Source organism: Clupea harengus, chromosome 7, assembly GCF_900700415.2.
Source record: "Clupea harengus chromosome 7, Ch_v2.0.2, whole genome shotgun sequence".
Taxonomy (NCBI): Eukaryota; Metazoa; Chordata; class Actinopteri; order Clupeiformes; family Clupeidae; genus Clupea; species Clupea harengus.
Window position 1 is genome coordinate 17,666,014 of NC_045158.1, and position 25,966 is coordinate 17,691,979.

At 44.2% G+C, this 25,966-nt stretch overlaps 2 protein-coding genes across 3 annotated transcripts in view; both read left to right on the plus strand.

Annotated features, from left to right (window-relative positions):
* The first annotated feature begins 995 nt into the window (after positions 1 to 995).
* LOC105906877 lies at positions 996 to 4,397 on the plus strand. Of its 2 annotated transcripts, XR_004164021.2 has the most exons (3): positions 996 to 1,458; positions 2,073 to 3,315; positions 3,647 to 4,397. XR_004164021.2 is itself a non-coding variant. In XM_031570712.2 (2 exons), the coding sequence occupies exon 2, from the start codon at positions 2,078 to 2,080 to the stop codon at positions 3,254 to 3,256; it is 1,179 nt and encodes a 392-aa protein (XP_031426572.1). In that variant the 5' UTR covers positions 996 to 1,458; positions 2,073 to 2,077; the 3' UTR covers positions 3,257 to 3,626. The 2 variants fall into 2 exon arrangements, 1 of the variants encoding a protein (XP_031426572.1); XM_031570712.2 differs by lacking the exon at positions 3,647 to 4,397 and having other exon boundaries at positions 2,073 to 3,626.
* Positions 4,398 to 7,452: 3,055 nt separating this feature from the next.
* The window catches only part of bmp2k (BMP2 inducible kinase), a 61,722-nt gene continuing 43,208 nt past the window's right edge, over positions 7,453 to 25,966 (plus strand). Inside the window, exon 1 of the mRNA XM_012835123.3 lies at positions 7,453 to 8,637. Coding sequence (XP_012690577.2) covers positions 8,487 to 8,637 — 151 coding nt within the window. The 5' untranslated portion in view covers positions 7,453 to 8,486. The remainder of the gene's footprint in view (positions 8,638 to 25,966) is intronic.

A 25,966-nucleotide genomic window follows, 5' to 3' on the forward strand; every position in this document is an offset into this window, starting at 1 on the left:
CCAACAGCTGACCAACAATAATGGAAATCGCAAGGTTTCATTAGCCATACCATAAACCTATTAATTTCAGTATAATTTTGGCAAACCACTACTGTACTTGCTTGGATATATTGTTCATAGTAATAGTCATGACAATTATTTCAAGTTTCTCTCAAATTTCATGTTGTTTTCTTGACATAGCATTAGACCAAGGCTGCCCAATTCCAATCAGAGTCAGAACGTCATTCGTTAAACAGCATTTTAACCCATTTCGAACAGGGCCTCTGTCTCAACGTCCTATGTAACTCAGACTGGTTGCAGTTCACTGCCTGGCCACAGTTTTAACATTGTTTTAGATGGGTCAAGGGGGGGCGCTATTTACCTCTTGTCAGATCCATTTCTTTGCAGCTAAAGTTGTGATTCCTGGTTGCTCTGGTTATCTAGCTAAGGCTATGGTTAGCTAGCTAAGGAAACTTTTAATAACAAACGATTTAAATGGAAGATTTCCGTTTGCATGAAATGATAGCTAGTTATCTAGCTAATGTTATAGTCTCCTCGATTTAACTTCTACAATTATAATGGGTGCCTGTGACACTTCGTATGAACGAATTCATATTCATGAGTTCATATTCACACATATTAACACCAGCTCATTATGTGTAAAGAATGCTGATATGAAATATGAAAACAACCACTAGTCAATGTGCAAGCTTCCAATTTAATTGGAACTTAAATGATTTAAGATACTCTATTTGAGTTGGGGCAGTTATGTGGCAGGGAGTCAAGTGCAGTTGAGAGGCGCTTGTCTCCAAGGCACAGATTACACTTAACTGTTATATTTTTCTCTTTTCACGGATACGGGGGGGGGGGGGGGGCACCAGCGTAACTTTTTTTAAGCAATTAAATATATCTCTTGCTCTGCCTGTTTTTTGATATACATGCCTAAAAGGTCCCTGATATTTATGTACTGAAATAATATCGGCATTATAATTATTATAACTATGATGATTTTTCAGTTGCCTATTTTTTGGTGCCCCCACAGGAGTTGGTGCCCTACGCACAGCGCGTAGTGTGCGTTATGGGAGTGGCGGCACTGCATAATTGGTAACCAGTGTCAAACTAGGCTTGACTACTGCTTGAGACTTGAAAATTCAATGATTTGCGTCATTTATTTCTCAAAACTGTTAAGTAGACCTACCTAGTTTTTTTCGATAGCAAACAAATGAGAAAAATAAGACAATCTTTGTCGTTGCTGAATATAGGCTATTTTTTTTAAGATAAGCTCTGTTGTCTGCTCACGTGTTTATGTTCCGTTTGTCTGCTCGTTACTGAGGTTATATGTAGCCTGCTAGGAAAGCAGAGAGTTCCCGGATGACGCAGCACCAGAATATAAAAAAACTCCCCCTCCTGTTGATGAGCATCACTTCACCCTTGACTGGTCAAACTAACGAGAGAGTGGACGGGTTCTCAAATCTGAAGGTACGTGTAAAGATCAACTAGGAGACAGCTGAAAAAGGTAAAACGGCTTAAATAATGACAAATATACCGATAAGGAAAAAAGCACTGTAATCATTTGACTGTAATCGTTTGCGCGTGCTCGCTGTCTCTCCCTGACACACCCATCCATTCATAGCATCGCATCTTATGGGTTATAAAGTAATTCATGTACGTTAGTAGAGGCGTCAGTCAGTCGCATAAAATAGGAAAGACATTTCATCAATACGGTCGATTCATTTGGTACAGAACCGAGCAGTTAGATGTTCACATTTGTGTGTGTGATTATATTGTAAACTTAAGTAATTCATAATTTTTAAATGATGTGCTCTCCCTGTCATTCACTCTATGAAATGTAGGCTAGTCATTTTTCTCAATTAAATGATGAGATTCAGTGATAAGGTAGTGTCTACGTTACAAGTAGGCTATCCTCATTACAGCGACATACTTAAGTGAATAGCACAGGTAGGTGCACAGCCATGCAAAAAAAATAATAATAATAATATTAATATATATATATATAAAGAAACAAATTGACCTAACTGTGTGTGTGTGTGTGTGTGTGTGTGTGTGTGTGTTTCTTGTTGTTTTCTCTCCAGACAACATGAAGCGTGCTGTTCTCCTGACTCTGTGCTTGGCCCTCCTCGTGGAGGTGTGTGCTAAGGGGGGGAGAGGGGGTGGACGTATTAGTTCGCCAAAAACCTCCTCCAAGTCCTCATCCTCATCTTCTTCTTCATCTAAAGGAACCTCTTCCTCGACCGGGGGCAAGACAGGATCAAGGCCAAAGTCCACTGATTCCACCAGTAATAAGCCTGTGAAAGATGTGAGTGGGCGTGGATGGGGGAGACAGTACCCAACCAAAAACAATGAGCCAGGCGGGGCCAAAAGACAAGGTAACACTTACCCTTACTGGAACCCCAACAACAAGATCATGAGCCCTCGCTATGGTGGGAACTACGCTTATGGGGCCTATGGCCAGGGTTATGGTCAGGGCGGCTCCCCGTTCGCCCACAGTGTAGAAAGCATGGGCTACAGACCCTCCATCCAGTCCAAGGGCTTTGGCAAGCAGGCAGTGGTGGCAGCCGGTGCCGGGGCCGTGGGTGGCATGGCTCTGGGCTACGGCCTGGGCAGTTTCCCGCGCCCCCACTTCAACTTCCACAGCCCCCAGGAGGAGTACCACTACAACCACTACATGTATCAACACTATGGGTCCCAGGAGTCCCGCAACACCAACAAGCGCACGCAGACCCATGGCAAAAGTAGCTCCGACAGTGGGAGTCATCAAGGCGTCAGCAACAGCAGTTATGGTGATGATGGTAACCATCCTCCAGTTCTCCTTAAACCTCCACCACAGTCTTATGACAAATTTATGGACACCTGTATGAAGCGCAGTGATTTGCTACAGTCCGAACGCACAAACAATCAAACACAGCCCCCAAAGACGACCACGGTACAAACACCTTTAACCACGCCTGTGCCTAAGGACTTTGCCAGCCCTTCTCCACAAGGGAAGAAAAGGGTAGGGCAAGAAAATGAGACAGAGCAGAAGGGAGCTGAGAAGGAACAGGACCATGACGAGGTGGTCAGCATCCTGGAGATTGGCTATCCAGCTCTGATTGAGCAGCTCAAGGCTCGCGAATGCATGAAGACCTACATGTTCTACACTCACAGCATTGCGGAGAAACAGTGGAAGGATGCTTACGGTCATGGAGCCAAGCCTGTGGGGATAGACTTCATTAGCATTTCTCTCTTATACCTGATTGGTTCTCTTCTCTTCTACTGAGAGACCAGGATCATGGGAAGTCGGGGCCCTATCAGATGCAGCAAAGAAAGACTGTGATTGTAAGTATACAAAGATGCAGACAGAGTGAGTCAAATTGTTACATAGAATGCAATAGAGATATCAATATTGGGAATGGAAATAACTTATTTAAGACCAGTTATCCAAAAGGTCATCACAGTTTCAATCTTTCAAGTGCTTGCATACTGACTAGATTTCACATAATTTATTGCTAGCTTCTCAGCTTGATACATTGTTAATCCTATCTGTTCTCAACAGACAAAGGCTATGTTAAGTAAATGTTAGGCATAGGCATAGTGCATAGGATACATAATGAAATGAATATGGACCAGATTGTAATTTTGTATGCTTGCCCACCATCTGTTTTCACAGGCATCAGCTCTGGATTCGTGCTCATGCAAGTACCTCAGCATGAAAAATATTTAGTAGTAACCCCATGAGCACCTTCTTATTAACTTCCTAAATCAGTGCATGTAACAATGCCATATGTCACATATATCATGTATAATGTAACTACTCTTGATGAGACTGTCAAAGCAGGGCAAAGAAGAAATCTGTGAAACAACGTGTGCCTACCCAAGGACTCGGCTCAAGACTGGAGCACAGGGACGGACTGAAATATCAATGACGTAATGACAGGAGAGTGCATGTCCCAGGATGATTGTGAGACTGCAGACTGGAAGGGTGGAGGTTTTTCCCGACACTCAGAGGAAATGGTTCTGGCAGGACTAAGTGAGGCGATCCGGAAATGCGATTGAAATGTTTTTCATGCAACCATTTGTGCTCTGTTATAGAAAATGAGTGTTGGGCTGCTTGTCGATGAGGGAACTTTAAGACAAATATTTATGTTTTGGGTTAGAATTGAACAAAGATTTTGGGGATTTCATTATCTTTCTTATTTTCGCTCTCAGATTCAGAATCGCTATTAACAAATGATAATTTTTTCAGTCTTTATTCTGCATTTTCATATTTTTATGCTGGTAAACTAAGGTTTGTTGTATTTACGGTGGCCCTGTCAGTCTAAAGAGGCTACTTCACAAACGTTGGTATCAGAATCAGAATAGTATTTATTGCCAAGTAGGTTTACACCTACCTGGAATTTGTTCTGGTGTATAGGTGCTTACAGTGAACATAAAACATACAAACACAGTAAGTACTACACAAACACAATAAGTACTACAATACAATACAGTATGAAGAATATACAGTCATAGTGATGAGATATAGACATTTACTTAATACAAGCCTTATACTTTTTAACAAGTATTTAACACAAGCCTTATACTCAAAGCCTTAAAAATGACCCAGCACCTTTATGTGCCAAGATCATTATGGACTGAATTAGGATTTGCACTTGCTGAAGTGTCCTTTAGAATCAAGGCTGGTAACCTATGACTAAAGAAAACGAGTTTGTATTTTGAAATGTAGCGTGTACCGATGCAAAGTGTAGCTGCTGTTGAAAAGTGTTCAAGAGACTATTAAGAGTCACTTTAACATTTCTAACATACGCTCAGTGTCTTTAAGCAGACCCACATATTCCCCATGTCATTTAGACACCTTTACAATTCAGTTGCTATTTTAGTGTATGACAGTCTAATTAGAAAAGAACTATGAAGGATTGTAGCACATTTTTTTAGGAACATTTATCAAAAATATTAACTTTAAAAATAGATTTAAAGCAAGTGTTTAATACATAATATTTACCATATTTACTGTATATGTAACACTTGCATAGGGACAATGAGGCCCAAAAATGTGGACACTAAGTGTATATGTACATTCCTATTCTATCCGTGATCTCGTGTTGCATGTACATGTATGTTTGCATAACATGCCCTGAGGGTCTACTTATATCAATCATCTACATCCTACACTGTGCCTTTTACACCATACTATATGCATGTGTAAAACGAATAGGGACCAACGCAAGTTTTTCTATAGCTCTGAGTGCCACGTGAGATGCTTGGGTTTACACTGTGTACCGATGCTGCCCTTCAGGTATATGCTGCCATGGAGCTTGAGTGCATCTCCACTCTGTACTACTAGGACCTTTTAATGTAACTGGAGGTATTATAACATGTGTTTTTGCATTCTCTTTTTACTCTGTTTCTTGACACTGGATAGACACGCCCTGTGCTAGGGAACAAAACCAGACCTTGGTGACTTTTACACAGCTTAAATAAAAGAAGAATGACATATCATCATCACCTGTGTCTGAGCCAGTCGTGTCACTTCACATTGCAGAGACATGCTTTCTATAAGCTCTGTATAATGTGGTTAATGAAGTGCTCTAATGTTTTGCCTGCAGTGTTGAATGCCATTAAGAACATCGAGGAGGGCATTTCCCTGTACCTGTGAGACCCCCTGCTGCATTTTCTTGATAGGCATGTGGGCACAAAACTACCTCAGGACCTCTGTGATGCTGCCAGGTCACTTTCTGCATCATCTGCGGTTTTCCTGTAGATTCCCGATGCTTTCGACCTTTTGCTGGAATGACAGTTGGAGTTATTATCTAAGTTTCTTAATGAAATACAAAGGAGCAATTCATTAACAAATGATGAAAGTTTAATTTGTTAATGTCTGCTTGCTGTATTTACAGCTTTTCACTAAAAAAATAGCAAATGTCATGGTGTAATTTGCCCAGAGGTGCCCATACTTTTGCATACAGTTGTAAATTAACAAGATGACTCTCTCTCACACATACACAGACAGGAAACGCTCCTTAGTGACTGCAGATGTTGCATATATAACATAGAAGGGAGAACAGAGTGGCACAGAGCGGTCTAGGGAGGTTGCGTGGGAGACACCCTCAAACTGAAACCAGTGGAAACAGACTCCAGTCATGCTTGGGTTTCTGTAGTAGCTAGATATCCTGTGCCATCAGAGAGGGATGCTCACAGATCCTAGATCAGAATAATAAAATAGGGTTAGTTTGGCCATACACTGGTCTATTCTGTGGGGGAAAAAACAATCACCAAACAGGTTTTTTTGCTCTTCAACCTAATGGCCGAGAAACAGAAAGAGAACAGTGAAAAGGAGATGTATGATTGCAAGTAGAGATTTTTTGCCCATGCATGTTTCTCTGGAGTGACAGTTATGACATTACAGTTATGAGAAACCATTTCTTGCAAAAGAGCACCATACTAAGAACGACAAACCTGTTGATTAAAACATTTTATTGAAAATTGGTCAGAAAGGAATTTTAGATCAAACGCGTAGCCATACATCTCATACTGTTATATTAAAAAACGTTTCAATTTAATGTTTTTTGCTGCACACCCAAATAAAGTGATTGTGTTCACATTAATCCACAACATGAATGAAGATGAAAATAATATGATTTTAATATACCGGTATGTGGATGATAGTTGAACATCTCTCTCATCCTCTGGAGATAGCATAAAGGCACATTTAAACTGGTGTTGATATATATTTGGCCACACGAGTGAGCTGTAGAGCAACTTTGAAATTAATTGATCTGAAATTCAAATACATTGTTAAAGGCAGGTCACCATGAAACAGAAAAAGAAAGTTTAGTATTTTGTTTTGAGTGTGGAATTTCAGATATTATAATTACTTAAACATGAGAGCATATTATCTATTGATTATGTAAACATATAGGTAGATGTACATTTAGGATTTTGTGAAAAAATGTGAAAACTGTAAAAATGTGGTCTCATAGCGTCTATAGTCTTTATAAGAAATCGCCTACGTTTAAGTTGAATTCAGACGAAATGCATATAGACTTGTTGAATTAATTCAGTAGCACTTTATTTTCAAATTAGACCTGCTTCTGTAAGGGAAATGCAAGAAAGAGCTCAGTTCAGCAGTTAGAGGTGAAGACCTCCTGTGACTTGAGCCCATCTCTAAACAACTGAATGAAAGGGGACTAGCTTTAAGATTTTAAACAGAGAAACTACTACGACGAGAACTCCCACTCATGGTTAGGAACATAGAAAACAATATGAGGCAACAATGGCATTCACTGTCAGTGAGGTCCTCCATGTAAGGTGAATTTTAAATGCCAACTATGCAGATCACAGAATTCTAATAGGAAAACACTTGTGAACGTTTGTGTGACATAAGGAAATAGTATTTGGTAATTTTTGAATCAGAAATTATACATTAAGTCGCAGCCTCGTCTGCTGCGCATGCGTATGTACCAGCCAAATGCAAGAAGAGACCATTTGCGCAGGTCTACTCAATCGGGGGTGGGTGCAGAGAGTGACATGTATTGTAAATAAATGTGACAACGCCGTGGCATCTTCTCTGTTGTTGGGTCTCTGTCATTAGAATCAACAAACCTCCCACTCATTTACGAATCACGAGAGTTCGAAGTTTAACTAGGTGGGCAAGGTAATCGCGCGGCAGATCGAGAAGCCAATGCTGCTGCTCCAGATTCATTTAAAAAAGTTTTTTTGTGTGTGTGTGAGTTGTTGAGAACGCTTTCTTTATGATATCATCATCATCGTCTCTGCAGCGGGATACAGCAGACCATAAGCCAGGACGCTTGTTAGCCAGCTAGCAAGCTAACTACTAAAGGGGAAGTGGCGAAGTCTAGGGGCAGGAGGGAGGTGTTTCCTTGATTCGCGGTAGGCAGTATTTTGGAGTTTGCTAGCTCCCAGCTTACTAGCGTAGCCTTGTAACACACCCCCTGTCGCACAGTGTCGTTTACCTGCAGATGGCAAGCAAGTAGTTGCGAGTATCTATCGGCTTAGTTGTGGATTTTTAAGAGCCGTAGAGCATGCCTTTTTAATGCGTTTGTCGCACCCTCAGCAGCAGGCTAGCTAGCCAGCTAGGTCGTTGTGTGGAACGCCTGCATGTATGCTTGCTAGCCATAACTGCAATATAACAGTACGCTAGCTTGCTAGGTTACAATCGACAGCGTGGTGGACATTATCTAGCTTATCGTATAGCAGATAGCTTCCTAGCTAGCTGGATTTGTTTGATCAAACCTGTCCATATTGTTATCATCTTGTAGAATATATCGTTAGTTGGTAACTACCTACGTTTTTTGGAATCTCTGCCATGACATTCAAGTGATTGAAGTCAACGGCACCACAATAAGTCGGTTGCAGAGAGAATGCAGGACAAAGACTGGAGATGAGAGGGTAGCTGAGCAAGTTTCAACATTTCTCTGCGTCTCGGTACTGTCAGTAGCAGCCTTAAAAGAACAAGGTCGGAGAAGTGGACACTCCTATCAGAATCAAGAATGAAGAAGTTTTCTCGAATGCCAAAGTCGGAGAGCGGCGGACTGGGAGGTGGCTCTGGGTCCGGAGGGGGCACGGGAGTAACAAACTACATCGGGAAGGTGTTTGCTGTCGGCCGATACCAGGTTACAGTGGATGAGCTAATTGCAGAAGGTATGTTGGCATTTTATTCCCCTGCACAATGTGTAGCCCCCCATCCTACAAAAGCCTAAAAAAGGGTTTCAGGGGATGTTGTAGGACGAAAAAGAACCGCACGAGGCTTTGTCACATATTTTTTAGTTCCAGTGTTACAGGTATACGGAATGGGTAACGTTGTGCTGCTCGTCAAACTCGTTTGCTGTCTGTAATTTGTAATACATAATCAAGCGGTCAGTTTTGTTCAATTGATCAACGTCGATAGGCGCGTCTAGAAACACCCAGCAGGTCACAGCAGATAGGCAAGCTAAATGGCAAAGAGGTAACTTGTACCACCAGTCAACAGGTGACAAGTCATGGGTCTTGACCCTTCACAGGAGGGCCACTAATATAATGCAAGAAATACATAGCAAGCCATTCCTACACTAACCGTTTTTTTTTTTTCAATAATTCCTCAATCTGTTTATGTGCGTGCCCCAGCTGTCTACTCGGTGCCCAGTAAAACTTTCTTTGGCCAGACAGCGTCCAGGAGAAAATAGATATAGATTTCAGACTTAGAGCCCTTGTCTGATGGTTAACTGCAGTTCAACACAGATGTCACTGTGTATAGAACAGATTGGCAATGTCAGCAGTATGCAGTCCACAACACATCCAGCATGTCATTGCTTGATGTTCACAGTGGTGCATGTACTTTCGCACTAAGATAGACGTAGCCATCTCAGTAGTTACCCAACTTCTTTAGTCATAGTCACAAAATGTCTCACTCACATACACACACATACTAGCACACTCATAAAACACACACACACACACACTTTCACAGAGAAAATGGCAGACTTGTGGCATACTGCAGGGTGAGTCTTACCCCTTGCTAGACAGCTGTCAGCCTATGGCAGTATTAGGGTAAATACTCTCCCCTCCCTCAAAGCTTTAGACCAGGAGTATTCACACACACACACACACACACACACACACACATACACACACACACAGACACTATTGTGATACTGCCAATAGGAAGCAAGGATAGGAGAAGCTCTTCAGCATGCTGGGCCGTCTCAGTGCTGGTGCTCATCCTGTGTCACACCTTCTTGCACACAGCAGGGTATCACTGGTTCTCATATGGCGTTACAATGAAATGAAATGTGATGTGTATGTGAAGGTCATCTAGATAAACATTGAACAAAGACAAGTGTGCACATGTTTGTGATTGGAATGTGTTTGTTTGCTCTAGTTGTCCTGTCTCTGATGGAAGACTGGTAGCTACATGAGCAGATAGGCTGCCTGGTCTGTTTGGATACTTTGAGGCTTTTCAGCTTGTTTCTTTCAGTTATGTTTTGAAATTCAATCCTCTAAACTTTCTCTTCATCAGAAACGGATCTGATCCATACTTGGATGCGATAGCTGTGCTGAGACAGGCACGTGTAAATTAACTGTCCTTTATGTAGATAATCACACAATTCTGCCACATTGGGACTGGGTCACGGTTCTCTCGCTGTGTGATCTCAAAAAAACTCTGTTGTTCGTACACAGTCCTGGCTCTGGAAATGTGCAAAGTGTCTCGGACCGAGCCATAGACTAGGCCAGCCAATCTACACATTGCTTTCTTAGCACAGAATGGAGGGGTGTGATTTGATTGGCTGTTGAACTAAAACATCAACAAACTTTTACCAGAACCACAGACTGTATCTTTAACTCTCTCAGATATGGGTAACTTTGTTTGCTGGGATAGTTGGTCATGGTCTTCCTCGATATGGGCAGTTCAACCTGCGCATTAGGAACAGGTTTGACCTCTTCCCTGATGGATGCAAATCCTCCCGTGTCACTGGTAACAACAACATCAACAAGAAAACCTGACATTCTTGTTCTGATTGGCTGAGTTGGCCTTAGTTGGCATGCTGTGTTTATGTTTTTATCTGTGGGCAGTGTCATGTCTGCCATGTCTAAAAGCCAGAGGTGGTCTCTTGGCAGATGTTGTCGCTGACTTGCAATCACACACATTTTCTAGAACAACCTGGAGAAAGTGTCTTTCTCCCTGTAACTCTTACAAACCGAGTGCATTTGTGTTACCAGTGTGATTGGCATGAGGCGTGCCATGGGTTCTCTGCCTCTGCAAGCCCAAACTGTCCAGACATGAATCGGTCAAAGCTGCATGGCAAAAAATTGAAAGAGAGTGGCATGTCAGTCATGTCACATCTTGGAATTCTCTCATTCTCTACAAAGAATGTATTAGTTGTCTGAATGTCATAGGGACCCCTTTGGGTGATGTCAACAAGATCGTTCTGGAATGATTTACTGATATTTGTGAATCTGAACAAATATGATTGCCATTTTTTTGTATACATTCATTTTTTAAACTTTGTATTGTTCTGTAATTTAGCTTCTTAAAGACATCCTGGCATTGCTATCATCTTCAATAATAAAAGAACCCGCAAAATTGATTCAGACCCTATCATTTAACAACCACTGCGCCACTGCCAACATTTTTTAGTAACGGCTTTTCAGCTCTGCTTTGACATCAGCGCTCAGATATAAGTAGTTTAGGACTCCTCACTTGCTTCATTCACTGCCAAGGGGGTCATGGGTTTCGCCACGTCACACAGAAATGTTTCCCCTCGATCAGGGCAGCCATCTTCTGAGCCTGTTTGTGCTCTGGACCTCTGGGGTCACAAAGGTGAGCGAGGGAGAGGGGTAGATAGAGAGACGGAGAGAGACAGAGGGAGAGGGGTAGATAGAGAGAGGGAGGAGGCACTGACAGTGGTGGTGACTAGCCCATCCGCATTAACCATAGAGGCAAGGCAAGCTAAGGCAAGTTTATTTATGTAGCACAATTCATACACATTGGTAATTTAAAGTGCAGCAGATGAGCACATTCTACTCAGTTCAATTGTATTGATTCATAGTTTCATTTACTAATAGAAGTGGCCTCTCAAAGCTCTTCACAGGGTCCAAATGCCTGAACTGGAACCGGGTAGACGGAACAGCATCTGTCAATCAGTCTTATCAGTTTGCTTACTCCCTGTGGGTCAGTGATCCTCCTAGTGTATGGGGTTCAGTTCCGATGCATCCCGTTTAATGATGTATCGGAAAGGCAACACTTCCTCGCTGTCACGGCTCAGGGACAGGATGAGAGGTCTAACGGAGATGAGCACAAATGGAAGGTCCAAGACAAGGATGCGGAAGTGACTGTGTCACAGACTGGTGACAGGATGCATCTGTGAGGACAGCGATAGGCACAACAACATGCGCGCTCCCACACACACACACACACCCACACATAGGCACACACATACACACACAGACGCATGCATGCATGCTGAAAAGCTCACACGATTCAGCTGTACCCACATATGAAAGTTTTTGTGAAAACTTCTTCATAGGCAACGCACTTCCGCAGAAACACCAAGTTATGCATATGTAAACACTCACAACCACACATCTATTATGAACGTCCTCTGGTCTCTCACTTCCTGTGTGTGTGTGTCCAGTGTGTGTCCAGTAATCCTCTGCAGTGTTAGTCAAGGTCAGAGTAGAGTCTCAGTGACTATATTGCACTCGACCGTGTCTGGAGACAGCTATTGTAGCATTCAATCGTGATTTGGAATCGGTGGTTGGAAAGATGTATTTCCCCCTCTCCCCCCCACCCCCCATGTATTTGAGAACTTCCATACTAATCCAGGGCCTCATAAAATGCAAAGCTCAATGTAGCTGTGCATATGTAAACAGAAAATAGCAAAGTTGGTTTGGATTTGATGTGTTCAGGTTTAAGGATGTCTGTGTGTGTGTGTGTGTGTGTGTGTGTGTGTCTGTGTGTGTGTGTGTGTGTGTGTGTGTGTGTGTGTGTGTCTGTGTCTGTGTCTGTGTCTGTGTCTGTGTCTGTGTCTGTGTGTGTGTGTGTGTGTGTGTGTGTGTGTGTGTGAGTGTTCCTCACTCTCTTCCTCGGTCTCTCCTTTCTCTCTCCACGTACATAACTTTGGAACATGGAGCAAACATGGGGAAACGCAGTTTCTGTTGTCTGGTCCGTCACACAAATACACGTGGACATGCGGTCAGTATGCTCATGGCGCACGCACACCACAAACACGCGCACACACACACACACACACACACACACACACACACACACACACACACACACACACGCACCCACAAACATGTGGACACAGCTTCAGAATGTGGACACGCGGTCAGATTGCTGTATGCTCATTGCACACACGCATACACACACAAATATGATGTCTGAACTCTAACGGCCATCTGGCTATTGTAAATGTTTTCTTTTTTTTGGTTCATTTCATTAAAACTATTCTCTGTAAGTGCATGTTTGTGTGTGTGACTGCCCACTTATGCTGCGTTGTATCAAGTGTGTGTGTGTGTGTGTGCAAGCAGGAAGTAGCACCTCTTGAGGCCCACAGTTAAACGGTCATCTGAGCTGATCCAACGCTGTCACTCTAAAACCTTTCACCTCAGCCCTCAAACGAGATGCCTTTTAGGGCTGTTTACATAAAGCAGGCGGCCAAGCGCTGTATTTGCCTCTGGCCCTGGTTGGGTGGTTAGATGGAGCCTACTCTTCCTGGTGTAAGGGTTAAGCATGTAAATATCAACACTCCCCCTTGCTGTGAATGTCTCTCTCTCTCTCACTCTGCCATTTCAGAACTGTTTTATTGGCATGACACATAGGCACTGAACATACACATATAAGTCGATGGGTACATTCAATCAGAACGTATACAGGTGCGGTGTAGTGACCCAATAGTATTTATTAAGGATTATAATTGACAACCACGACAATAATAATATTAATAATAATACATTTTATTTTATTTAAAGCAGTAGAATAGTAAGGACGACTACATCTGTGTGCGTGCAAGTGCATTTGTCTTACCCCTTTGTCATGGACTCGTCCTTTTTTTTCCCTCTCTATTTCTTTCTGTGTCTTTCCTCTGCTCTGGGTCTCTGTATCTCTCTCCTTTCTCTCACTCTCTCTACCCCCCCCCCCCCCCCCCCCCCCACACACACACACTTTAGGGGCAGGGCATCTCTGTGATGATTTCTCTCTCTCTCTCTGTCTCTGGCTGGGAGGACGGGGTGAATGGTGGGATTGTGTTGTCCTTTTGTTGCGCTGTTCCAGTAAACCCGCTGAGGAATGCTGGTACGGCCCGACCCAGTACAACACAGCACCGCACAACACAACACAACACACAGTAGCGCCCAGCCCAGCCCAGCTCAGCCCAGCTCAGCCCAGCTGGGCAGAACTAGGACTCGTGACAGAGGCCTGTGGTTTTGTGTGTGTATCATCCAGGCCTGTCCGACACACACACTCCCTCTCTCGCTCCCTTTATCTCTTACACACACAGACATGCACACATGCATGTACACACACTCACACACACTTCTACACACATTTTCCCGCAGCCACAATCCGGAATTCTTTGTGTGTGTGTGTGTGTGTGTGTGTGTGTGTGTGTGTGTGTGTGTGTGTGTGTGTGAGTGTGTGTGTGAGAGTGCTCAAATGAGTTATTTCAGCTAGCTCATTAGTGCACTGTTATTGTGGTTCTCCATTATTGGAAGAGAGCCATGGAGTCGGATACACGTAGACATACGGCATCATTATCACGGTCATGCGGGTGTGTGTGTGTGCGCAGATGGGCTCGGGAAGTCTCAAACGGGAAATGGAGAAGAGGAAGCTTAGTATAGAAGGTGATGGCACTGTGTGTGTGTGTGTGTGTGTGTGTGTGTGTGTGTGTGTGCGCTCGCTCTCCCCAACGTGGCCTCCCCCTCGCCAGGATTTAGTGGAGACTTGTCATTAGATGTTTGCATGCATTTATTCAGTTACGTAGACGAACGATACAAATTGTAGCGCACTTTTTAGTCTACATTGTTGAACACCTTTCACCCATCATCTGTGTCCTGTTGCTGTTTGATTGATCTGCACTTCTCTTCAGCTGGAGATGCTGAGGCCCAGAGGTCTGCCCTAAACTCCTACTGGTGTGTGTGTGTGTGTGTGTGTGTGTGCGCACATGCTGTGACATACACAGTGTAACTCCTGAGCTACAGAGAGGTTGGACTCTGCTCCCAGCCTCTGACCTTCACTGGGCTGCAGTGCGCACACACACACAGAGACATGCGCGCACACACACACAAATGCCAATACACACACACACACACACACAGACACACAAAAACAATAGACAACATGCACAAAGATAGACGTGTGTATAATCACCTCCAAAGTGCACACACACTTACTCTTCATGTACTGAACACTTGTCCCAGGAATGATGATTCTCTGCTCTGATTTCCTCATCTCTTTTTCAAAGGTTCCGAACAGACAAACCTTTTTGAGCTGCGTGGGTGTGGGTGTGGGTGTGGGTGTGGGTGTGGGTGTGGGTGTGTGTGTGTGTGTGTGTGTGAGTGAGTGCTTCATCATCTACACTGTCTACTTTGTGTATGCAGGGGAATAGGATTTCTCAAAAACCGTCTGCTGTTCGAGCTTATGCGACATCTCAGGTTTGTGATGGGTGTCCTTATTTGAGTCTTATTTGAGAATACGTCATAGTTTAGAGCTTATCCTCTCTCAGTGCTGAATAAAACAGGACTCCCCACTGGAAAAGAATCCCTCTGCTTGTACCCAGCATAGCCAGTTAAGGTATGAATCTGGATCTGTGTAAACAAGTAAGAACCACATCTCCTAAATCACAAATGTTTGCACACCAGTGGACTTCGGATAGCAGCAGGTTGCAGAAGTTCGGACGCTGCCATGTGGAGATGTGTGCTTGCGTGTGTGCATTTGTTCATACATGCGTGCCTGCGTGCGATCCTTTGTGTGTGAGACAGAATTGGGTGTAACAGTGAAACCGCTCAGCAGCGGCCATATTGGATGGATTTGAATTGTGACCTTTAGAATGACAGTGGTCAACCTGTGTTGCAGTAAAAGTTATTTCTCTCACTGTGCGCTTTTGATGTGGAGCCATCATCAGTTTTTGGTTTTTGGCTGTATTGGTAGTTAGATGTTAGGTTTACTGCCTCATTTGGAATTATTTGTATACATCTCCCCGTGTTCAAGTTGGAGATTGAGAATTCCAGACGTTCAGAAATGTTGACGCAAATCGGCACGCCAATTTATCGGTCAAGCTGTAGTGCTTACTGTAGTTGTTGGTGTAGTGTGACGTGGCTGAACAGTGGCTAGCGTAGCCGCCCTGCAAGTAGACGACCCGGGTTTGATTCATGACCGCTGCAAGGTGTCCTGCTAAATACCTGACCTTTACCTTTGTTAGTTAGCACGCTAGTTCTAGACAAGCTACTAGAGAGGTTAATCAGGATTAAAGAAAATGTGTTAGTCATTAAATGGAGTCCATTGAAGTATCTGTTGTTTTCCATTAACGTGTGGTGAATCACACTGCCAAGGCTTTTTTACTGTGTTACTTGACATCAATGGCAAATCTGATTGATACATGCCCTCACTACATCCCATCTTTTTACAGATTTATCAGAATGCACTGGGGCATAGCCATTGGTGGCCTTAATATTTGCACCATAGGGTGCAGATGGTCTTAAAATAATTCCTAGCGCCATTTTCCGATTATACCCCCCCTCAATAAGACCCAATACAGATACCACCCACCATTTAACACAAAGCTCTACTTCCTCTCCCTACTGATACTGCTCAATCTCTCCAGGACACATTTTTCCCCATCAGAGGGAGTTAGTTTTTTAGTTTTGTTTGTTTATGCGCTCCCAGGCATGTCACTCGCTGCTAGTGTTCCTGTCCGTCTGTTGCCTCTGTCTCCTTTTGTCCTTTACAGCCGAGGCTGACACCTGCTGAAACACAGCCTCCATAGCCAGTCAGTGTAGCCATCCAGCTGTTTCTGACACCTGCTGAAACACAGCCTCCATAGCCAGTCAGTGTAGCCATCCAGCTGTTTCTGGCATCTGCTCAACCTGCGTCACCGGCAGTTTATGAAATGAATAAATACTTCAGGCACTTCCTGCGTAGGGTTGGATTTGCACCCTACAAAGCCTACAGAATTCTGATATGCGTGTCTGTTGATGTGTCTGTCTGTCTGTCTGTCTGTCTGTGTGTGTGTGTGTGTGTGTGTGTGTGTATGTGTCTGTCAGTGTTCGCGTGCAAAACTTTGGTCACCCGCTTGTAATTGCATTTCCATCCCTTGTGTGCTTTGGACAAAGTTGGTGAAAGTCGTAAGCGAAGCCTCCCCTACCAGATTTCACCCTGACATAAAAAAAACCTGCACAGACCTGAGGTCTGTTCAAATTCAAATAGAGGCGAACTTTTTTCACTTTGTACACATTGTTTGATTTAAACAGTAACCCTTAGTCCCAGCGTCTGATTGTTTGCTGAGAACTACCTCCTTAGACCGTTTGCAATGTTCGTAGAGAACTCAAAGATCGGGGCCAGAGCCGCTCAAAACACGGCTGTTACGCGAGGCATAACTACGAGGTGTCCCATTATATGAAAATTCTGGACGATGCGGAGGCGAATAGCGGCAAATTTTCACCACTTAGCAAGATGAGAGAATACGTTTATTTTGTTCAGTCATTAGCTTGACTGACTAAAAATTCTATCGATGGCCAGCGTTTCAATCAAGCGTTATTTACTATGGTTGTTGTTAGGGATGCACCGATACCACTTTTTTACAAACCGATACGAGTACGAGTATTTTTATTTGTGTACTTGCCGATACCGAGTACCGATACCGATACTTCTTAGATTTAGTCTCCATGAAAGTGCAATTAATTTGGAGGCAGATTTTATTTTATCCTCTGCAGATTATGTCAAGCCTATAGTACAAAATTAACAGAAGGCTATCCCAAGCCAAAAATAAACAGAGCTTTCTGGTTTTAACACACAAAAAAGCCTTCAAACAGACAATATCATCACATTAGACAAAATGCAAATATAACCAGATAAAGGCAATTCCATTTGCTGCATAGTTAACAACACAGTCTGCTTAACAAAAAGTGAACAGAACTATTACTGGATTAGCACAAGAGCACATTTCAGTTACAAAAGGATCAGAAGAATATCCTGCTCAAGTACACAAACAATCACTTAACCTATGTGGCACAGTCTTTCTCTCTACCTCTCTCTCTCTCTGTGTGCGTGCGCGTTTTTTTCTTTTGCAAGACGTCAGTTAAGATTGGTTGCTTCGGTCTTGCGCCACTAGCATCAGTGAACTCTGTGTACTTAGCACTATGGTGCGTCTTCAGATGTTTAATCAAATTGCTTGTGTTAAACAGAGTACTTTCCTTTCCGCCCCTCGACACCGTAGCAGTGCAGATCTTGCACTGTGCCTTACTCCTGTCGTCGTCATTTATCTTAAAATGAGCCCAAATCACTGTTAAGGCAGCAGAACGGAATTGCTAATCGCTAACGAGATGCTAGCAGCTAAATTTAGCGAAACCTGTATACTGAAATACTTTGACACTATGACAAACTTTCCTAACACAGTCAAACATCAAGCAAATGCAACACAAGACGGCAAATAAGCTACTTACTAGTCTGACAGAGAATGGTAGGACAGGTAGGACAATAAATCACATTTTGTGTCAGCATAGCCTGGCCAGTTTGATGCAGTGAAATACTGATGAGTGGTATCGGTGCTTGGTATCGGCAATTCAACAACGAGTACGAGTATTTTAACGAAGTATCGGCACATCCCTAGTTGTTGTTATAGTTACCATTCAAAGTTTCCAGAGCATTGATATAGAACAGTGATTAAACTTTTTTACTTAATCATAAAGAAATCTCGGGTGTTGTGAAATGAAACTGATGGTGTTGTGTTGGTAACTGATGGTGTTGTCTTGGTAAGGTATGCTGTTTTTCTTGGTAGGGTATGGTGTTGTGTGGGTTACAACACCAGCTGATGGTTGAGTTCTGGGCCAGGTTACACAGTGGGCAGTCAGGCTCAATTGTCAGTCACTTTTATTTGTGAGCCATTGGGCCATTATCTGAGGCTCTTCTCAGAGTGTGAGGTGATGAATCACAGGGACTTTTGGCAGGATTTTACACTCAAAGGTAGGGGTGGGAATCTCTTGGCACCTCACGATTCGATTCGATTCCGATTCAGAGGTCTTCGATTCTAAACCGATTATCGATTCTAAACCGATTATCGATACTAAACCGATTATTGATTATCAATTCTAAACCGATAAAACAATTATCGATGCATCTCGATTTTTAAAACATTCCAGTTTGCTACTCAGTCTCAAATCACTTCCTACTTTGTGTTTGATAATTAAAGAAAATCAACAGATGAATTACCTTCTCAATTTTTTTATTAGAGAAAAAGCTTTTCCTTGTCACAATTATGACTTTCTATGAACAATGCAATAATCGATGCAGCTTGCATTTCAACACAAAATGGATGTGTTAAAAAAAATATATATATATATATATTATTAAAAAATAGATTATGAACTTTTCTGAATCGAGAATCGAGAAAATTCGAAGAATCGATTTTTTTTTTTTCCCCACCCCTACTCAAAGGCGCCTCTTCCTGCTGAGGAGTGCGCATGTGTGTGTGCACGTGTGTGTGTGTGTCTGTGTCTGTGTGTCTGGAGTAGTTATGTAAGCCCCAACTGAATACGGAACAAAGCGTTAGGCTGATCAGTGATCATGTCTTAATAAACCATACCTGAGCTTCATTTAGACTGAAGAGGGGTTTGGATGTCAAATCCCCTGCGGGTGGGTGATTTCTACAGAGTTGGCAACATCCATTTTTGTTTGTTATCTGTGTTTGACCTAGAGACTCAAGTATAGATGTACTTATCATGTCATCAACATGGCTAGAGTCCTGTTAATGGGTTCTGTCAAGCCGGGCATTGTGTAACCATCTGACCTCACGTGTTCACACACTCCCCTCTGCTTCCCACCCAACATTTTTCTCCCCGTCTCCCTGTTTTCTTTTCGTCTGTGTCTGTGTCTGTGTCTGTGTCTGTGGGGCCCTTCAGGGACTGACCTTAAAGAACTTTAGTGCTGTCAGTCATGGCCTTCTGCGCACGAACGCCAGAATGACATGATCATTGTTTGAAGTGGCTCTCGAAATATGAATGTGGACACACACACATACGTTCATATACACACGAAGATCCTCACAAAGCGTTGCTGGAATGACATCGGCAGCCTGCCCATGATGGCACAGTGTGAGACACAAGCGCGTGTGTGTGTGTGTGTGTGTGTGTGTGTGTGTGTGTGATGGGGGAGAGAGCAAGAAAGAGTGGAGTGTATAAATGTGTGTGTAACCATAATGAGTTGCAAGCAACTAGGAGAAACTGGGGCAGCTCTCTCTCTCTCTCTCTCTCTCTGTAACACACTCACTCAACTCGCCCACACACGCTCTCTCTCTTTCACATACTGTCTTTGTTGAGAAGTCGGATCATCCCGGCCATCTCCATGACAGACCTGTGTTCAAAAGCTACTGCTACAATTTGTGCGCAGCAGGTCACCTAAATCACACACTTCTCCACCAACCAGGGAGCATAGCCCACTTTTTGGTCTGTCTTTCTCTCTTTCTCTCTTTTTCTCTCTCTCTCTTTCTCTCACTCTCTCTCACTCTCTCCCTCCTTTTGTCTTTGTTTTCTCCCTTACTGCTCGCTCTCCATCTCATTCTTTTTTACTTTCCGTCTGTTTTGTCCCAATGCTTTGTGACCCATTTCTTTCGAGGGAGGCTGAGACAGATGCTGCAGGACCCTTGTGATTGGATCTCCCGTCATTAGGCGCTTTTCCACTACAGGATCTCATGGGGGGGACCAACACTTTTAGACAGTTTTCCACTCTTGACCCTTTCAGACTACAGAAGTGAGACCACTTTTTTTACTCCTTTCTCTCCTCTCTCTGATGGGAGAGAAGGGGCCAGTCTTTCCTGCTGCTCGGTCTCTGCTAGGGCTAGCCTTGAAGCGCCGTCCGTACAGGAGACAAAAAACTCCAGGGGATGAGTAGCACCTGTGCCCATTGGCTCGCATTGCTGCTGAGTCTCTCTCTCCGGCAGTATTAAAACATCTGGGCCATATTTACTGATGTGGTGTTGCGCGCTTTTAGGCTCAAAAGTGTTTTGGCTTGGCAGTTTTCATATTCTTTACACTTGTCAGATTAATAAATGAGGACTCCTTGATCCTGATCTGAGTGTATTGTCCCTGGATTGGATAAGTACGCATGGGTCATCTTTTTCTGACATGCTTTCTCCCAGTCTCCGTAAAGAATAGTTTGAGTGTATTGCCACGACTATTGCCTTCACAGTTGCGTCATATTTCATATCTGCACAGTCCACTGGTGGCTTCAACTCCAGGATGAAAGTGCCTTCTCTGTTCTCGGCAGTGCAGAGTTGGCAGTGTCGGGTTGGTCTTACCATGGCGATGCCAGCCTGTTTGACACCTCTGTAAACACCCAGGCCGTTTGGCTGGAGCGGAGGGTCACCCGTCGCCCCGCTGTGGCGTCTCTGTGCCCAGTGTCTGTGCCAGCCAGCAGTACCCAGCCAGCAGTAAGGAAGCTAGCAACCAGAGCAGGACAGGTTCCACTCTGAGGTTCCAACATTGGGCTCTTCTCTCCTAACTAGTTGTGTTTGTACTTGGTGTACCCAATAAATCTAATCTGGTCTTCAGGAACATGTGGCTCATCATTCATACACTCCATGTGGGAGATGTTTGAAGGCCTGCATGGTTGACTCTTCTTTATAGTGTTGCAGTTTATAGTGTGTCTGGTTCATCTGCACATATCCTGCTCTAAGGTTAGCTCATGGTCTTTATTCCTCCAAGACCTCCAAGACTCCCAGCAAAATCACACTTGGGAGTCATGTTGCGTTGATCTTTGAAAAGGTCCAGGCTTGTTAATCTGCCATGAGGTTTTGGTGTCTTCTGGTCTCTTGTGGGCTGTTTGCAGGAGCTCATAGTGTGCTAACAGGATATGCCCATACAGTAGACTCCTATTGTTCAGCATCCCCACTGCTCCCATTGTCATCCCATCCCCCACAAACCCGCCACAAGTTATCACAGGGATCCCTCAACACTAACGGCCTTGTCATCTTCCCACTATCTCCCCCCCCCCTCCCAGCTTCCTACACACACACACACACACACACACACACACACATGCATGTCCTGCTGTCGCTAATGAGAGGCGACTCAAATGATTTAGGCCACGCTGAAGCTTAATGTGATTTGGAGCTCAGGAATGCTCCACTATACATGGGACAGCAGAGGAATGTGCACAGAGGGGTGGGTGATGGGTCAGTCTGCGGCAGAGAGACACACTGAATGCCCAGCTACTGAGAGGATAGACCCACCGGGATTTGTGATGGTGGCGAGGCTTATGTCCTCAAGAGCATGGCCTTCGGAGAGAACCGAGGCTACTCATTTGAATTTGTGTGTTAAGGCTTATTAAGTAGTCAGGAAACTCTCAGAGTATATTTCAGATCAGTTATCACTTATAACTAAGGCATCTTTGTTGTTGTTAAGTATCAGTATGATGGTTGTAGTGCACCCTGTTGTTATTATGCTTAGGCTAGGTTTTTGTGTATGAATACTTGCATGTGACAGTGAGTGGTTTGGCCGCTGTGGGAAGTCCCCAAGCAATAGCAAGAGGAATTTAACATCTTTTCCTGTGTTTAACTAAAATTACTCTCGAATTGCTTTGACTCAGTTACACCTATATCTTCTCAACTGAGTTCTGGCAGCCTGTTTGGCGGGCTATGGGGTGTGGTTGATCTAGTCCCTTTTAAATATAGTTTTGAATGTTTTGTTTTTGAATATTACAGGTTAGTTTATCAGGGAGTTGTTCATTCTTTTTCTAAGCAATATTGTAGGTAACTGTGTGTGTTTTTTAGGATTGTGTTAGTGTGGTCAGTTGTTCATTATTTTCTCAGGTAAATGTGTAGTCTGACTGTGTGTGTGCCTGTTTATGTGTGTGTGTGTGTGTGTGTGTGTGTGTGTGTGTGTGTGTGTGTGTGAGATGTTGATTGAGAGCTTGTGGAACAGGTTTAGTGCTGTAAACACATCCAAGTAGTGAACAAGACGTAGACCAAGACAACTGGTCACGGATGTGTAAAGAAGCGGGACTCCGGGTGCACTGTATTTGACCTGCCGTGCTGCTGTACATCTGACCTGACTCACAGCCTCCCACAGGGTTTACTGTAAGTGTTTGGAGTTCGGAGGCGGGTGTGGAGATTGAGTTTCCTGGTATCAGCCCTGGCGCTAGAACTCCACACCCTCCTCCCTCTGTGTTGCTCAGCGGTCCTCCCCAGATGATCAGCCCCCTCCGTTATTAAGAGTATGTACGCCTTTATTTGAAGATACTAACATAATATATAATTCCGTGAATACAGTAGCATTAGGAATAGAAATAAAAGCAATGAGATTAGCCATACTATAGCTTCTCCTCATTGTCTTATTCCTTATGTCAGGTGAGATGTGATTGTTGATATGAGACTTAGGCTGACGGTGTGGTGGTGTTGTTCTACCTGTGGTGACTCGCTGCTGTCATGGAAACCCGTGCTGAAGTCACACTTTCCCCTAGATGCTGACTCCGTTTCCATTTGCCCTGAATGCACCACCTCCAGCAGTAAGGGCTGGGCGTGTATTTTGTGTGTATTGACAGTGAGGTGTATGGGCTTTGGAATTGAGCATTTAACACTGAGATTAGTTGTAAAAGTTCACTGGAGCCTTTGCTTGAAGTGAACGGGTCTATATATGGTCAAATGGAGTTGTTCTCCCTCGTTTCCCTGGTGGATGTACTGGATAAACCAGTGTGTCTAAAGTTACACCACCTGGCCATGGGCCGCGATCAGTGGTGTGTGTGTGCGTGTGTGTGTGTGTGTGTGTTTGTTTTTAAGAAATGGGCTTGACAGGTTTTTGGCCTTCTTTCTCAAAAGTCGTAACATTTCGCTTTGATCTCAACAAATGTTTTTTTGGTGCAGCGTCTTAGATGTGTTTTGTCCTGTCAATGTTTCCCTGAAAAAATAAAAAGGCAAAGACCAAAGGTAGTGGCAGAAAAGGAAATTGTGGAAGCACTACACTGTTTAGTATTTCAGCCCAAGTTGCTTGAGTCCATGAGGTCCAGAGAAGAGGGCAGTCTCGGTGAGATGAGATGTAGCAGATCAAAATGAAATGAAAAGATGGTGCAAACCCACGGGACATTTTGGGCTGGCTCTGGGGTTGACCTCGGGAGCAGAAATGTAATTCTTTATGAATTACAGGTTTCAAATCCAGGATCATTCCTTCGGCTCTCCCTGGAATCCCGAGCTGGAAATACACACAGCTCTGCTAAAAACAGCTCACGGCCGAGTCCTCCAGCATTTGTCAGAGATGTGCAAGAAAAAAAAAAAACTTGTCTCTCTCCAAAACAATAAAGGCCCTCATTGCATTCACTGCTCAGAAAGTTTTAGAAGACTAGTCCGAGCCAGAGCAGGATGCTTGTGTTTGTTAAAAGCAACTGGTGAGTGCAGAATCTCCCAACCGCACACCAAAAGCAAAGCTAAGTGGCGCGGCACTCTATTTTTAGGCAGGGAGATAAACGGGCGAGAGCTCGGTTCCAGAGAGAGAGAGGACGAGCGGAGGAATCATTTTAGACAAGGCCTCTTAAGAGATGCACACCCGGCCTGATGTGCTCTTCAAACGCGCCGCGGAGAGAGCGGGAGATTATGCCTGTCAGCACAGGCAGCGAGCATGGCAACACCACAAAGAGATTAAAGAGAGAGGAAGAGAAGAGTTAGGTAGAAGAGAGAGAGTTAAATAGAAGAGAGAGAGTTAAATAGAAGAGAGATAGTTAAATAGAAGAGAGAGAGTTAAATAGAAGAGAGAGAGTTAAATAGAAGAGAGAGAGTTGGAGAGAAGAGAAAGAGTTGGAGAGAAGAGAAAGAGTTGGAGAGAAGAGAGAGAGTTGGAGAGAAGAGAGAGAGTTGGAGAGAAGAGAGAGAGTTGGAGAGAAGAGAGCGAGGAAATGGAAAGCGAGCGATAGAGAGAAGAGAGGAAATGGAAAGAGAGGGAAAGAATGAGAGTGAGAAAGGCAAAGAAAGAAAGAGAGCGATGGTGAAAGAGAGAAGGAGGCGAGGAGAGAGGGAAAGCATATTTGAAAGTGTCCGGTTGTGTGTTCTCCCTGGCGAGCTGGTGGAGTGGAGTGCAGGCCTCATCACGGGATGCCGCTGAAGCCGAGCGTCCATCCTGAGGCACTTGATTTGAGTTTCTGTTCATTAGAGACGGAAGACGCAGAATCCCTTCAGCCTGTATTCCAGCACATTCCGCCGGAGCCCCTCAGAGGCATCCGGGGCCGCGGGCAGAATTAGCAATTAACATCCGCTAACTGGCACTCAACTGCCTGCCGCGCTGCTGTCGCCAGTATTGCTGCTACTACTACTACTACTGAGGATATCAGAAAGGAAGGTGAAATGTTAAGCTTAAAGTCGGCTTCATTAAACACCAGGCACAAATGTGACGACATGTTTCAGTGTGGTGCATGTGATGGTGACTGTGGAGAAGGCGGGCGTCATTCCTCTTCAGATGCAGGAATCAGGCGTGCAGTGAGATGAGATGAGGTGGGCCAAGAGACGTGCAGTGAGATGAGGTGAGGGGGAGATGGGCCAAGAGACGTGTAGTGAGATGAGGTGAGGGGAGATGGGCCAAGAGACGTGCAGTGAGATGAGGTGAGGGGGAGATGGGCCAAGAGACGTGCAGTGAGATGAGGTGAGGTGGGCCAAGAGACGTGCAGTGAGATGAGGTGAGGGGGAGATGGGCCAAGAGACGTGCAGTGAGATGAGGTGAGGTGGGCCAAGAGACGTGCAGTGAGATGAGGTGAGGTGGGCCAAGAGACGTGCAGTGAGATGAGGTGAGGTTGGCCAAGCAAGGTGGAGCTGATAACCTGCAGATGCCGACCCTGTGCCCAGGGGATGGGGACCGGGGAGGAGACAGGGAGGGAGATGGATGGTTTGTGGGACTAGAAAAATGTGTGAAAGTGTGTGCGTGCGTGCGTGCGTGCGTGCGTGCGTGCGTGCGTGCCTGCCTGCCTGCCTGTTTGTGCAGGTTGTTGGACTGTGATGGGTTTATGAACACATCCATGCGGCAAAAATGCCAAAGGGAGGCATTGTGTTTGACCACTGCATCGCGCCTCACGTGAGTATCCGAAGACAAACAGCTAGCTTGTAGTCTGCACAAACCAGCACGCTACATGACTGTCTGGGCTTGTCAATTGCACTAAATGGTCTACATAAACATGAGGTCGAACCTTTAGATGATGAATGAAATTTACGCCGACAAATTATTTATTGACTAACTCTTAAGGACATAACAGGAAAATGTTTTGGCAGAAAAAATGGCGTATGTATTGACCCATGGAGGTATGTCT

Coding starts and splice junctions, on each gene's coding strand:
- LOC105906877 (XM_031570712.2), top strand. CDS start 2,078: ATGAAGCGTGCTGTTCTCCTGACTCTGTGCTTGGCCCTCCTCGTGGAG.